We start from the raw sequence: 15031 nt of genomic DNA on the forward strand, positions 1-15031 counted from the left end.
TGCCAGCGAGTATACGAGAGTTGAAACGCTGCGATTTTTAGCGCGGGCTCAGAACGGAAGCGAGGAAACGGACAGAGAAAAATTTGCATTGTTGTTGTTTTGTGTTGGCTTTGAGGTGCTCGGCTCGTACATCGGTTGTTATATATTCCATGCAGGTATTTATTGTAGTCTTTTGCTTGTTATTTGTGACTGTTAGTGGTAACAATGGTACCGCATTTATCTGTGTTATACAGTAGTGAAAAAAACCCCTGATGGAACATATGGCACAGCGCGTGTCGCTATTTTCGTTTGTCCGCGTGACATGCACTCAAAATTTTCAAAAATAAGACATTACAGCTGGTTTCAACCAATATAAATATCGCAGAATTTCCTTTCCCAGAAATATTTAGTCTTATTAAAGCACGTTTCGTCATTTGCTAACCGCGTTTTAGTCGTGAAAGGTTGTAATTTTTTTCCTTGATTTTCTTATCTAGTCCTTGTAGGAAAAGAAAATAAACTTACTAAAGAAATGGCCGCTTCAAGAACGATTCAACTTAGAAAGAGATTCTGTGGCAAGACCGGGAGCGTTTTATCGATGTTGTTTATGACTTCGTCTTTCTTCCTTGTCGAAATTGTTGTCGGTTACGCCACAAATTCGATGGCGCTTGTAGCCGATTCATTTCACATGCTCTCCGACATCATGTCATTGCTGATCGGGTTCTTCGCTTTACGGTACTCAAAACGCAACCAGCGGACAGAAAGAAACACTTTTGGCTGGCAAAGAGCTGAAGTTTTAGGAGCGTTGGTAAACGCAGTGTTCTTAATTGCGTTGTGCTTTTCCATACTGGTGGAATCACTGAAGCGGATTGCAGAGACCGAGGTCATAAATAATCCAATACTTGTGCTTATTGTCGGAGTGGTCGGCTTGCTCGTGAATGTGATCGGCTTGGTTCTTTTCCATCGACACGGCCATGGACACAGCCATGGAGGCAGTGGACATGGCCACAGTCATGGAAGTTCAAATGGAGCGGATTTGAAAGAACTGCTTCAAGCTCAAAATGGCGAAGGAAATGGCGGTCAGGGCTCCAGGAAGTCAAATCAGTCGTCTGAAGATGAAAGTGAAATGAATAGTGAAACTCCAAATGGTGTCGTGCCCGAAGGTAAGCCAAGATTTTGAAATTTTTCCTTGTAAAGAAATTCCTAAAATTCATCAGCTTTTTTTATTTACTCAAGAAATTTTCGCTCTTCACATCTGCTGGACGGTCAAGTGCTTGTAAACCTGATATATCTTTTGTCGCATAATTTATTGTTTCTAGGTAGACAAGCATAGAATATGATCTACTTGCGTTGCATTATATACAATAACCTTGACTTAAAAATACGCTGCTCTTTGTTTCATTTTTAGGACAATATATTGTCCACATGGGTGCAATTTGCAACTTGTGAAAAACCATCTGTAATTGCAGGGTTGTCAGGGTTATGCAGTAATAAATACAGGCCAAACAATAACTCAAGTGCAACTTCTAGTGCAAAATATTCCCTAAATCTCTCCTTGACATTTGATCAGATCCATCCAATTCATAATTTCAGATTTGAAGTTTAAAATTATTATTAGTAGTAACAGCGCTGTGATATAATTTACATGTATGTTCTTTAAGGGATTTTTATCTGTATTTCAAATTTATTTTGTTTACAGTGTGAGTGAAAAAACAAGGCAATTAAACCTGTTCGCAGAAAATATTCATACCTACTGCAAATAGAGTTACTGGGAATTCTCAAAAGCTATTCTCTTGAATTTGAGTAGAGTATGAAGTTATTCTGGAATTTCCGGAGGAAATGAGGGGAAATTTTAAAGAAAAAATATTCTCACTGTTAGGGGTATTGATGAATATTTTCTGGAACAGTGCAGACTAGGTCTTTCCAGAAGATTAGCAAAGGTAGACAAAATTTGTTAGATACTTGAAACCACTTTTATAAGTTTATCCTTTTTTCTTTTGAATTGATAGTACCTAATAAAAATAGGAACTGGACTACCATGTGAAGTATCATCGATTGCTAATGGATAATAAGATGAAGTGGATACAATGCAGGGAACTTTTTCCAAAGTTTTCCCATATGTGAATCAGACTGAACAAATGTTTAAGGAGTTGATCACTGAGAAAAGAAATTTGAGGGAAAAAACTCTTTTTACATTATGTTATTAAGATTTCAGATTTCAGAATTTTTATTGCTTCACAGTATATTCATTTACAGACTGTATGTAGTTGTTAAATCTAGACTTCTTACTGATTATGTTATATTTTGTTTCACAGTTTTGCTGTCGGGTGAAAATGGGAAAGTACGAACAGTTGTTTCCAAATCCAGTCCATCTCGCTTGAAGGTCAAGTCTAGTGCGCAGCTGAACATGCGAGGTGTGTATCTCCATGTACTTGGCGATGCCCTGGGATCTGTTATCGTCATCATCAGCGCTGTGATCATCAAGTTTGCATCAGGCAAGTGGACTATTTATGTTGATCCAGGCATGAGCATATTCATGGTTCTTCTTATACTGAAGACATCCATTCCGCTGATGCGCGAGTCATCGCTGATCTTGCTCCAGACTGTCCCTACACACATCAAGATCAAGGAAGTACAGGATCGTTTGCTTGACAATGTGGAAGGCGTGTTGAGCGTTCATGAATTCCATGTTTGGCAGTTGGCTGGGAATAAGATTATTGGTGAGTTACGACAAAGGTTTTAACCCTGAGCTTAATATATTTATTCTTTTGAATTTATGAGTGGTAATGGTATACAGCTCTAATATGATTCAGCCATCAGCAGGCTAGTATTGTTTTATCTGATATCCCCTAAATAGGCCATATGTGCATTCCAGGTATTGGATTGGAACTAGCTTGCAACTGAGGTTAACCTGGGGAATCTTTTCAAATGCAAATGACATAATTTTTAATGAAATTCCCCAACAGGGGCCTCCATTGCAAGCTAGTTCCAGTCAAATACCGAGAATCTGAATGTGGTCTATTGTGTTGTTCTACAAAATCTCGATACCCCTCATACCATTTTACAGAAGGTTTTTCGTTTGACACCCCCCCCCCCCCCCCCCGCCCCCCCACTCCCCTGGAATTCCTAAACAAAGTTTCTTTGACATTTCTTTCATTTGGCCATTTTTCATTGAGAATTTTATGCTTTAAAAGTGAATGGAATTGTGTATTTGATTCTTGGAAATGGTGCTTTCACATTGTGTTTATAGAGATTTCCTCGACATTTAATTTGTTCAGTTCATTCGTGTAGTGAAATGCTTGTCTGTGAATGTCTTTATTCAAGTAAATGATAAGTTGATGGGAGCCCCTCTTTAAAGCTTGGCTAAAGCTATTTGTCATGTGTCATGGGTCAAAACTCACTAACTCCCTAGGGAAACACCAACTTGAACTTTTGACTTGCACATGATCAGGTTGTTCACCTTGAAACCGTGGCAAATTTGTTGTGCCAGCTGGTGTCAAGCAAATGTTTTTTTCTGTTTTTTGGTTGGGAGGTGTAACAAAACACTTAATGTGGAGTTTATATGAAATAATTCATATATGAACTGCGGTTGTAGATGGAAGTGAAGAATGATCATCGCAGTAAATTTTCCAATTTAAGCAATTGGAAAGAAGAAGCCTGAAAAAATCAGGGCTTCAACGGGATTTGAACCCGTGACCTCCGCAATACCGGTGCGATGCTCTACCAACTGAGCTATGAAGCCACACATTGGGAGCGAGGTCAATTAATTGAGTTCATATCTTCCCATGAGGAGTAAAATGTCACTCCTCACGGGAAGATATGAACTCAATTAATTGACCTCGCTCCCAATGTGTGGCTTCATAACTCAGTTGGTAGAGCATCGCACCGGTATTGCGGAGGTCACAGGTTCGAATCCCGTTGAAGCCCTGATTTTTTCAGGCTTCTTCTTTCCAATTGCTTAAATTGGAAAATTTACTGTGATGATCATTCTTAACTTCCATCTACACTTAATGACTGGACCAGTGGGAAACAATGAGTTTATTTTCCCCTCGACCTCAATGTTCCCCTTGGCTTTGCTTCAGGGAACATTGAGGGTCTTGGGGAAACAAAACTCACTGTTTCCCCTGGAGCCAGTCATTAAGTGCTTAATATTACCCTGGCCATAGTTTTTGTCGTAAAGGTGTTTGTGTTAACAACTTTCTTTTACTGACCTTGATGTACTATTGACATATTGTTTTAATTTTCAGCATCTGCCCATATTACGTGTCGATCTCCAGATGATTACATGAACATAGCCAATAAGATCAAGAGGTTCTTCCACAATGAAGGAATCCACTCCACGACCATCCAACCAGAATTTGTTGTTGAAGATAAGAAAAATAGCGAGTGTGCACTGGAGTGTGGGCAGGACAACAACTGTGCTGCACAAAAATGTTGCCCTGGGGACAATGAAACTGAAATGCGCAAGCGTGTCGCAATGACAGATGGTGAAGGTCAGCTGGTAAATCATATCACAATGGTTTAAATAATTCTTTCATGTAACATTTTATGTTCAAAAAATTCAAAACTGCAAGTGTTAACTTGACTTAAATAGTAGCAATATCTGTCTAACGAGCCCTGATGGTTTAATTAAAGGAGAATTTAAGTAACAATGATGGTGACATCAATTACAAACTCAATTATTAAATGAAGGAATCGTCATGAAGTTTTTTACTCTTGCCAAAACTCTCTCAAAACTGAATATGGAATGCAGCTATAACTTAAAAAAAAATTAAAAGATTAGTTTTTGTGGTTCGTGTTCTGGAGACTATGCAGAATTTGGTCATTTCATGATGTTATTTTTCAGCAGATGGCAAAGAAATGTACCAACAATTACAGCACACATGCACAGCCATTGTGCTGCTCATTGTTAAACCTTTCGTTTAGCTATATGTATGTCTCCATAAATTTCCATTGCCATTGTGGTTTTCTTAAAGTCCTTAATTTAAGTTGCCTGTAGTTAATAGCTTGTATACATGTATATTTAAATGGCTCAAAAGCTGTTGTTTTGATGCTTCTTGGACGTTTCCCCAACGAGTAATATTTACTTTATGTTATAAATATAAATTTTATTATATAATTTCAGCATTTTGAATAAGAATGTTCATGTTTAAGAGTTTAAGGCTTGGAGTTAAACTGTTGATAGTCGCATTAAATAATTTTTCTGGGGTGATTTTAGATAGCATGTGTATTGTATAGTGTTTAAATACACGGTACATGTATTGTTGATGAAACAATTAAAACTCTTAAATTAATTCAAGCAGGAAATTTTGAAGAGATTATGTAAAGCTTATGAATTTAATTTCTCTGTAAACTGATAAAACAATGTTAAAGTAGTGTTAAATAAACAGATGTTTCCTAAGTTTTGGAGTTAGAAAAAGTGTTTTATCCAATGTTGTATTGGTTGAAGTTATAGAAAATTGTTTCAATGTGTTTTTGATAAGTCTATACTTACTAGAATTTGCGTATGTTCGTTGCATCTTTCTGGTTTCTTTTGATTCATTGAAAACATTTTTCTACCAAATAAAACCTTTGTTTAAATTTATTTTTTTCATTACTGTACTATGTGAATTAAGCACATGCCTTTAATGAGAGAGAATTGCAGCATTTTCTCATATAAAAACGTGCATTTATTTTGACTGGTTACAACTACTCATACATACACTGTACTTGGAGGTTCTTTAACCAATGGCACAAGAGTTTAGAAAACTACCAAAACTTGCTAGAATTTCAATACTCTTATCGTAAGAATTTGCATTCTTCCTATACATGCAGTGTAAAATCTACTTTGTATGTTTTACATGCTTGCATAATTTATATATTCAGTGTAAGTAGAAACATATATATATTTAGAAAACAGTCCTAAGAAAATATGCGCGCTGATTGGTTGAAAATCGTGTTTCTATAACTCGATAAAAACACAGACTTAGCACGAGCTGTTTACGTAATGATGGCATGAGCAAAGAGAATTTACGCTTTGATAATCAAAGTTAACAAGTTGTTTTCCTTTTTTTCGTTGCGGTATTTTCTAAAAGAAATAGAAAACAAGTTCTCCGTGCTTCTATCGAGTTATAGAAACACTTGTGAAAGTTTGGGAGAACTCGAAAAAGCCGTGGAAACACTCACCTGTGGCTCGTGTTCCCACAGCATTTCTCATTCTCCCAAGCTTCCACTCATGTTTCTATAACTCGATAGAAGCACGGTACATGTTTTCTATTTCTTAAATATAAATGCATTTTTTGGATTTGCCATATTAAAACTCTGAGCAAGAAAACAAATCAAATCTAAAACACTGCACTTTAAGGTGGTGACAAATGCAGGTAAATAATTGCCTTCCTGGGGGGAGTGGACTCCCATATAAAAAAGATAGGGTGCTCGTCATGTCTTTTTTAGGGTTAGAAAAACGGATTTGGTAGGGTGGTAGGTGGGGTCCAACAGTAGGAGCTTTCGCGGTTAGTGTAGTGAGCTGAAAAAAGTTGGTGTCAGGTAATGTGTTGCCTTAGAATTGGTACCTCTTAGGGGTGAAAAAAATTTCAAGCCACGCCCACAGAACTATATCTTGGTACCTCTTAGAGTTCCTTTTCAAAATTTCCGACAAGCACCCCCGTCCTTTATATGTGGAGGGCCTCCTAGGATTAACTAAGCATTACCATTCAACCTTTGTGGTTCGTAAAATATCCATGTGCACCCTAATGAGGTTTGTTGGAATTTCTAGTGGGGGGTGTTCATAAGCCAATGTTTTTGAAGGAACATGTGAACCAAAACTTCCAGAGAGATGGTGGTTACAACCTAAAAACTCTTCGTGGGAGGGGTGTGGATATTTTCTGAAGCTCTTATGCTAACAAGGCAAATATTTGCATGATGATTTGCAATCTGATTGATTAAACAGAAACATCTACTGTTGATCAATAGGAGACCAACGCAGGGCACACACATTTTTTCGAGCAATTTGGCTACAAGTTATTGAAACCTACATTAAATAACTGTTTTGATAATCATTGACTTCTTGCCATAAGTTTCTATTTACTTTGACAGTCAGTGTACATGTGAAAAACTCAATATTTTATATATGCATGACTCATCAAATGCATAAAGTTGTGGGTAATATCCAGTTATTTTGCTAATACTAATAAGTTATTTTGATGGAGAAAATAGAAATAAGTCCATGGTATGTAAAGCAGAGCGTATAATTTTGTTTCCCCGTGAGAAAAGATTGTTAATGATTTGAAAAAATTTGTTTTTGGGTTACCGGTACGTATTTTTTTGGAATAGAATAGACAGGGCAATTAAGGAAATGATTGTAACATCTGTTTCAAAATCTTCAATAAAGCCTTCGTTGTACAAGAACTTCCGGGTTTTCTTAATTTTCTTTGGAGGGCTACATAGCTTCCTAGATCCCATGCCCGTATTAACTGGGAAAAAAAGAACAAGAATAGCAGGCGACTTTGATCTCATTCGGGTTGGGGGGGGGGAGGGGGAGGGGGGACGAAGTGGCCAGTTAGCACGCTGCACTCAGGGTATCGGCGAAAAAAATACCGGGGGACGGGCGCCGACCCTACCATTTGCCTCCCTTTTCCTAAGATGAGTGACATTTCAGGCTAATTTCCCACCCCCATTCTAAACCAGAGAACCGTGAGCTTTGAATAATTCACTCCACGATACAAAACCTTCGCTTTTACTGATAAGTTGCACAACTTCCGCCGAAAGAAGAAACATCGAAAAGATTAAGCAAGGTTCATATATGATGGAATCCCGATTTACTTAACGTACCCTAGAGTTCTTCAACCTCCCGCAAAATAGTCTACTTCTGGCTCTCTCTGGCGCCAACGCTTCTCGGAAGAGAGGGCTTTCTCTTCCGTGAGCGTAGCGTTGCGTGAAATAGCACCAGAACTGGACCAGCAAGGAACTCATATCTGAAACGGTGTAACGCCGGGGTGAACAGACAGGGAACATGATAGGGGACAAACGGTGAAATGTAGGAGGAAACACATGGGGGAACATACAGGGAGCTCTTTAGGGAGCGAAGGGTATAACGCAGACAGGGAACTCATTGCATGGGAACGCAGAAGTTTGTGATGCAGGAGAAAACACACGGGGGAACAGCTAGGCAACTGTGAGACAAGAGGAAACGCAGAAGGGAATGTTCTTTGTGACACGAGAAAACGCAGAGGGTAACCAACAGGAAGTGCATATATAAAGAACCGTTTAACAACCTAAAAAAAAAAGGCTTGAATTTCTCTCCGTGGTTGTCAGAATTATAGCATTTCTTCCTACTAGTACAGCAAGAAACACGAGATTCATGTGGATGAACATTTATTACGGCTTAAACCGGGGAAGGAAAATGCACAGAAAAGTTACAGCAATGTATATTAATTTTCAACTTCAACTTTTAATTTCATATAATATATTTAAAAATTTGTACAGGCACACCAGCTAGCCGCTATAACGAGGCCAGCTAGTTTCAATAAATAAACTTTCAATGTATATATATAAATCTCTACATTTAGTTGTAGGTTGTTTTGCCATATACACATCCGCCATTCTTTCTTTCATTCCTAACCGTTACGTAACGCGTCATGTAACGCTTCTCAATTTGGAAGCGTTGCGTGACGAGCCAATAAGGCTGCTGCACAGAGGCCCTATATAGACGATACTTTTTAAAATTTATTACTTTTCTTGTTAATTATCATTATTATTATCAATAGGACGCGTTAATAAAATCGGGCGTTGCGAAAAAACGTAATTATACTTTTCTAAAAATAAAATTTGCGTCATTTGCTGGTTAATAAATATGGAATTCTTTCAAAACTGCTTAATGTATGTTTTTAAGTTGAAATCTGTACAACTTTTTCGATATTTAATCGGACGGGTATAAAAAAATGCTGCTTTTTTGTAAACACGAAGTCGCACTACAAAAGGCACTTAGCTCCTATAAAATTCATTGTAAAACAGTATCTGATTTGAAGTTTTACTTCCAAAGTGTTTGAAAAAAATATATGAATCTATTTCAAACTGATATTTTCGCCGCCATCTTGGTTCGAGAATCCAAACGTGCAAATAATTATGCCAAATATAATATCCTGTAAGTTGACTAAAGGTAAGTGCCTGGAAAAATGGTAACATTTTGAAATATAAAATTCGTCACTTAATTAAGAATGCTTTTCAATTCCGGTAAATGCCCAAACTTTAGCTGTTCTGTTCCTGTCTCCTCGATCGTAATTTTTCACAAGATCGATCCTTTTGCAAAATAGGAGCACAGAGTAACAAGATAGCAAAACATGGAGGACGAAGCAAGACTTTTTGTCAACACAAATCACCGAGGTCTTACTAGCCTCGCTTTCATGCAACTCGTCCCAGGCCGACCGAGTTGTCCGCCATATTTTTTTCCGGTGTGTAAAAGTTACAACATTTGCCAGGGCACATACCACAACGTTTTAACAAGAAATGTTGATTTTTATAGTGCAACTTCCTGTTACAAAATACCAAATAAACTGCTTTCCTTGGAGAAGGTGCCGCATTCTAAGGATTATATTCCTAGCCATATAAAGCAGCTGAGAAGTCATTTAAATAATCCAAGGTTTTGATCAACATTGCAATTTTTTTTCTCGATCTCTTATGAGTGAAAAATTGTTCTGATCGTGTCATTTATAATATTTTGCTTTAGAAGACACTTATTAGGAGCTTCCTAATACAAGATTGTTACTACTTAACTATACAAAAAAAAAATGCGGTAGAATGCCTCAAAATGCGTTAATTTCTTGGTATAATTGATTGCCTGCAATTTGGTTTTTAAAATGGTACAATAAATCTAGTATAACAGAGACGTACTTTCGTAAAATATATATATCGAAGTCGTTTTATTAGTGATAAACCAGCTGGTTTCAAGAAATTTCCAAGTTCAAGCGTGCGAAAAATAGATTTTACCATTTGTTTTCTTTCCCCTTAAATTCGTTTTCGCAGCTAGCATAAAAATAAGTTAAACAAATTGGGCGAAATCTTGAGATTACGAAATTCCCCTCTAAAAATTAAAGCTTGAGTGTAAAGTCACTTTCTTTGCTGTTTTAAACTGCCTAATGTTTAATTGCTTCTTTGCGAAAAAATGACTTCATATATCGTATATACCTGTTGGTTAACTGCCATTTAAAAAGAAGCAATGTCAAGACCTAGGAGTCTGGGATCAAGCGCTCTCAAATTGTGTTCCAGTCCACAGCGGACACTTGCGAGTGATGGTAGACAATTACTGTTTTTGAATAACTGGTGTGTCTTTTTAGAAACTTCTGGGTTCAATCTTTGATTAACTACAAAATGTCACGCACGCGCTTAGCATTGACATTACTCCTTTCAAATGGTTCAACTTAATTTGACGCTTCCTTATGTATCGCAACGTAACGTTATATAAAGTAACGTAACGAAATGGCATGTAATGAGACACTTTGTACAGCGGACACCTTCTTGCTCTTGTTGCGTTACAGTTAACCTTCTGGTCAATATTCCTTTGAGGATAGGATTGCCTGACAATAAATACTTCCATGGGCCTTGTAACGCAATATTCAGGCTGTTTTAACTAAACAACTCTCTTTCTCAGTGAAGTGATAATATCTTTACCTCTGAATGGCAACAATTGTAAAAATCCCTATGAATGGAAATATGTACACCTATTGGAACCAATTGAAAAAAGCTCCTAAACTCAGGTGTCGTCTTCTGCAAGGGAAAAGAATGCAGAGTTAGTCGACATTGACTAAAGGTACAAATTGGATGGCTTTCTTTCTTTCTCTGGCTTTGACAATAGAGAAAGAATGAACTTTCTTGAACTCCAAAAAGCGCGAGTCCTTACAAGTGTTTCTGGAGAAGCGGTCAAGCCGAATAACGTCAAAAAGATACTTTACGTTACTAAGCGACGACCTGCAAAGATCGCGGGCTCATACAATCTGAAGGAGGAATCAGGAGTTGCTTCGGTCTAACGGGGGGGGGGGGGAGAGTATAAGATTAGCTCTCATTTGTGATCACTAGATTTCTTTTAAGAAATTCATCTAAACCGTTGATGAATAAGTTTTTTTTACCTTTGACCATTTCAATTTGTAATCCTACGTCACTTTCAGGGCTGCAAACACCACATCTGCCTCCACATTTACCTATAACTTGAAGTCCTTCCTGGAAAGGGACAAATCAAAAACAACATTTCAGTAAACATCAAGACAAAAAAGTAAACGCTTTGTACAGAAAATGATCACACGTTCACACTAAGCTCCTTTCACTTCTCCCTTTGACAAACTTCAAAACTGATTAAACACGATATCGCGATCCTTTAAAACTTTTAGAAACACTCAGTTTTTTGAAAATTTAGTAACAGCACAAAATGAGAATGACGATCAAGAATTATTACCAACGTTCACTTAGATCTGCGCAGAAAAAGAAAAAAAATTACTGCATAAAATAAAGAAGTATGTAAAAACTAGATCGATAGCCGACCACGACCGCGGTGACTGTAGACCGATTTTAAAAAGAGTCAATTTCCATTCAAGATAACAACGCGAGTTTTGTGTTGCAACAAACCGAGAACATTAACCCTTTGGATACCAAACTTTAGCCAGAAAATACCTTTTAGTCAGGTTTTTTAGCCGCCATGACGCTAAATAAGCCTAAGTTTTGCTAAGAAAGCTTTTTTTTTACTAAAAGGAGAGATTTTTCGAGGATTAGGCACAAAATTGAGCAAAATTTCAATTCCGGGCATGCGCAAAAGCCAATTTTTTTTTTTTTTTTTGCCATTAACCGTTCTCAATTTTGTTTGTTGCCCCTTTCCTTTCTGTTTTTCTCGACCCTTTTACACTGGCTACCTTTTGCGTTGTATGTTCTTTCTGGCTGCCGTGGAAAGTTGGATGTTAATCACGGGCGAAGCCTAGAAATAGACCTTGATCAATCACTGGCGTAGCGGACCATTTTACCACCGTTTTTACACCAAAACTGATAACGTTGTTTTTCGATTTGCGACGTCGGAATGTCGTCGATATCTAAACCTGACCATTGTGCGGAAAGGCCTAGCCTAGTACTACTATCTGCTCATCAAGAATGTCTGATGACATTTAAATTGATGACGTCACAAGTGGTACAAAGAGCACGACCATTAAGTGGCCGTATATGGCCACTTGGGCGTCAAGGGGTTAAAAGTTTTATCGCGTGAGTACTATAACATATTTTGGGACCTACATTATTGATAAACATCTGATCAGAAACAGAGAAACAGGGCTCTATTGTTTCCGCCTCATTTTTGTAACTTATTTTCCCGAAAACAATTTCAGACTGACTTGAGTCTAAACTATTCCCATGTTATTTTCCTACTGCTGTTATCATACCTACCGGATATCTGTAGATAATTTGAGAATATGCCTGCCCAGTGGAGCCCCACATTACTTTAGAAGTTAACTTGATGCCAGTATCCCGTAAATTGATGCTAAAACGACCCTGAAAATTAAAATAGCCGGAAAACTTTAAATTTGTCGCCACGCTCTTCATATCAAGAGAGAACTTGCACATCAAGCGGCTCATTTTCAATTGTAACGATTTTCACTATGTGGACAGAGCCACATTAATTTTTACTTCCAAGCGAGGGTAAAAAGTGAAGGTGGGTATCCTTGCAGAAAACAACGTTGTCTTTATTTTTAACTGGTGTACTTTCGGATGCTCAGGTTGCCTAGGAACAACCTCTGCGACAACTAAGGTAAAGTCTGCATACGAGCCAAGTGGCGCATCAGGCCGGAGCTTATCCCAGTTTTTGTAGCATGAAGCAACCAGAAGTATTTCTACACCCCCTGGATGGGATGCTAGTCCATCGCAGGGTTACCCCCAGCATTGAATTCGCCGGTACTCATTTATACACCTGGGTGGAGAGAGGCACTGTGAGAGTAAAGTGTCTTGCCCAAGAACACAACACAATGTCCTTCGGCCAGGGTTCGAACCCGGACCGCTTGATCCGGAGTCGAACGCATTAACCATGAGGTCCCTGCTCCTCTACTACGACAACTACATAAGAACTTCATTAAGCGGAAACTGCAGGCCACTTTCATTTTATCTATTTACTTTGTTTTACTTTACCTGTGGACATTTTCCATGAGCACTGTAGCAATCTCCTGCTGTTCCATATGGTGGAGGAGTTAAACCCCTTGTCTCTGCAAATTGCTTGTCTTCCGCTGAATGGAGAACGAAAATTATTGTCAGAAAATGTTAATGAAGCAAATATGATATTCAGTGCCAAGCTATGATTGATTGAATGCCTGTTGCTAAAAAACTGTCGGAAAATTAATGCAAGCGTTTTCGAAAAGCGTTTTCGAAAAGCTCTGTTTTCGAAACGCATTGTTATGGGCGGAAGGCCTAACCGTAGAAATAAAGCTGCGTTTTGAAATTTCTCCGGCGGAGTGTGAACGCTGCCTAAAGAGTTATGGAAACTCTCTTGAAACTCAAGGTGAACACCGTAAAAGCTGTGGAAATAGCTTTCCTTACCCTCCCGAACAAGAAAAATAGGGAAAACAAACAGGTGAAGTACAACTATAAATAATATTTGGTGTAAGAAAACTGAGAAATTATATCTCCGAGTTAAAGGCAATTGGCGCTAACTAATGTCTTGGTACTACAGTTGAACCTGGCTTATTCGAACTCGGTTATTTCGAATTCCTCGTTATTTCGAACTCAAAACAATTTCCCTCGGATTTGCCCTTCAGTCATTTACTATCGGCTATTTCGTTTCCCCTGCGAGTTCGAAATAGCAGGGTTCAGCTGTGTATACCACAATGAGCCAGTAAACGAAATTTACTCTGCTGTTCACCTACACTAAGGTAATAAGACCTTTTAAAAAGCGTGAACTCACCGATTATCTTCATGGTGGACAAGTTTATTCTAATTTTCGAGAAATAAGATCCTCCTGATAGCTTGTAATCTTCAGCTTCACAGTTACATTGGTCAAGTTGAGAGCCGTTAGCAGGACATGTCCAAGCATCACGTAATCTACAGACAAAAAGAACTGTAAAATTATTAATGTCCTTTTTAGAGCCCTTTTCACTCGAGTGCCGAAAGTAATTCGTAGTTATTGTGGTATTGTAAACTAGGTTAAGCGATTGGCGCAAGAAATCTCGCGCCACTTTGTCAGCCAATCAGAAGCAAAACAAAATCCACTCGTGATTCGCTCGCGCACGTTTTCCCGCGCTTGGCACAAGCGATATGTATTTGCTTGGATCTGATTGGTTTATTGGATTGTGTATGTCCTTCGCGATTGGCCAGAGTGATTATTGTGGTTTTTATTCATAAACTTTAACTTGTGTTAACCTAAGACAACGTACGCATATAGTTTTACTTTATAAACGTAGCACATTTAAACAATAAAGACCCATGTTACCTTTTAGGATAAATTTCTGCGAAGTTAGTGGACGGGCCTGCTTTGAGCGTGACATACTCCTTCGGTTTTTCTGACGTCATCGCGTGACAATACACCTAACGTGACATAAAGCAGGGTAGACTAAATGAGAATATCGCAAAGTAACTTAAGATCGGTCATATTAATTCCCCTAAAACGTAAATGTTTCGGTAGCAGCTTCAGTAAAATGGTTTTTAATATGGACAAAAATGACAAACATGTTATGTTGTCCGAGTTAATGATCGTCAGAATTTTGCCGTTGTGTGAAATGTAACCTAGCCTCTGCATGGAAGCAAGGTTTCAATCAATCAATCAATTAATCTTTATTTAAACACGAAAATCTTATCATAAAAATGGTCTTCCTAGGAGTCGTGTAAAAAATTACAAAGAATAAATTAACTATGTCAACAGGAATGGATTAACTAACATTACATTACATTAACTAACGAACTAATGAACTAGCCCACAGCAAAAACCTATGTAACAAAAACTTTCTCTAATTTGCAGTGCACTTAAAATAATCTTTCCCATTCACTGAGGTTTTAACCAGTTTTCAACTAGATAGGTGTCTGATTTCCGATGGATTCTTGTTCCACAGAACAGATCCTCTATAGG

At 38.0% G+C, this 15031-nt stretch overlaps 2 protein-coding genes and 1 non-coding gene across 5 annotated transcripts in view; 1 reads left to right on the forward strand and 2 right to left on the reverse strand.

Annotated features, from left to right (window-relative positions):
- The first annotated feature begins 42 nt into the window (after positions 1–42).
- On the forward strand, positions 43–7362 carry LOC110044799 (proton-coupled zinc antiporter SLC30A1-like). Its single transcript, XM_020750384.2, has 4 exons — positions 43–155; positions 474–1139; positions 2292–2696; positions 4224–7362. The coding sequence occupies exons 2-4, from the start codon at positions 509–511 to the stop codon at positions 4499–4501; spliced, it is 1314 nt and encodes a 437-aa protein (XP_020606043.2). The 5' UTR covers positions 43–155; positions 474–508; the 3' UTR covers positions 4502–7362.
- On the reverse strand, positions 3646–3718 carry Trnat-ggu (transfer RNA threonine (anticodon GGU)). The gene has a single exon. It is a non-coding gene; the product is annotated as a tRNA-Thr (tRNA).
- A 949-nt stretch (positions 7363–8311) lies between the features above and the next one.
- The window catches only part of LOC110044832 (A disintegrin and metalloproteinase with thrombospondin motifs 9-like), a 75478-nt gene continuing 68758 nt past the window's right edge, over positions 8312–15031 (reverse strand). For all 3 annotated transcript variants that reach the window (XM_089281557.1, XM_089281558.1, XM_089281556.1), the window contains 6 exons: positions 14399–14493; positions 13874–14010; positions 13105–13199; positions 12370–12474; positions 11076–11166; positions 8312–10716 (listed from right to left, as the gene is read on the reverse strand). In XM_089281557.1, the coding sequence (XP_089137683.1) occupies positions 10703–10716; positions 11076–11166; positions 12370–12474; positions 13105–13199; positions 13874–14010; positions 14399–14493 (537 nt within the window). In that variant the 3' untranslated portion in view covers positions 8312–10702. The remainder of the gene's footprint in view (positions 10717–11075; positions 11167–12369; positions 12475–13104; positions 13200–13873; positions 14011–14398; positions 14494–15031) is intronic.

The sequence above is a fragment of the Orbicella faveolata genome, unplaced genomic scaffold (assembly GCF_042242905.1).
Source record: "Orbicella faveolata isolate gen_17 unplaced genomic scaffold, um_ofav_v1 contig_48, whole genome shotgun sequence".
Lineage (NCBI taxonomy): Eukaryota > Metazoa > Cnidaria > Anthozoa > Scleractinia > Merulinidae > Orbicella > Orbicella faveolata.

Excerpts from the sequence above, each read along its gene's own strand:
- LOC110044799 (XM_020750384.2), top strand. The coding sequence starts at position 509 with ATGGCCGCTTCAAGAACGATTCAACTTAGAAAGAGATTCTGTGGCAAG. Across the intron at positions 1,140-2,291 it reads AAATGGTGTCGTGCCCGAAG|TTTTGCTGTCGGGTGAAAAT; the intron begins GTAAGCCAAGAT and ends TTTGTTTCACAG. Across the intron at positions 2,697-4,223 it reads GGCTGGGAATAAGATTATTG|CATCTGCCCATATTACGTGT; the intron begins GTGAGTTACGAC and ends TTTAATTTTCAG.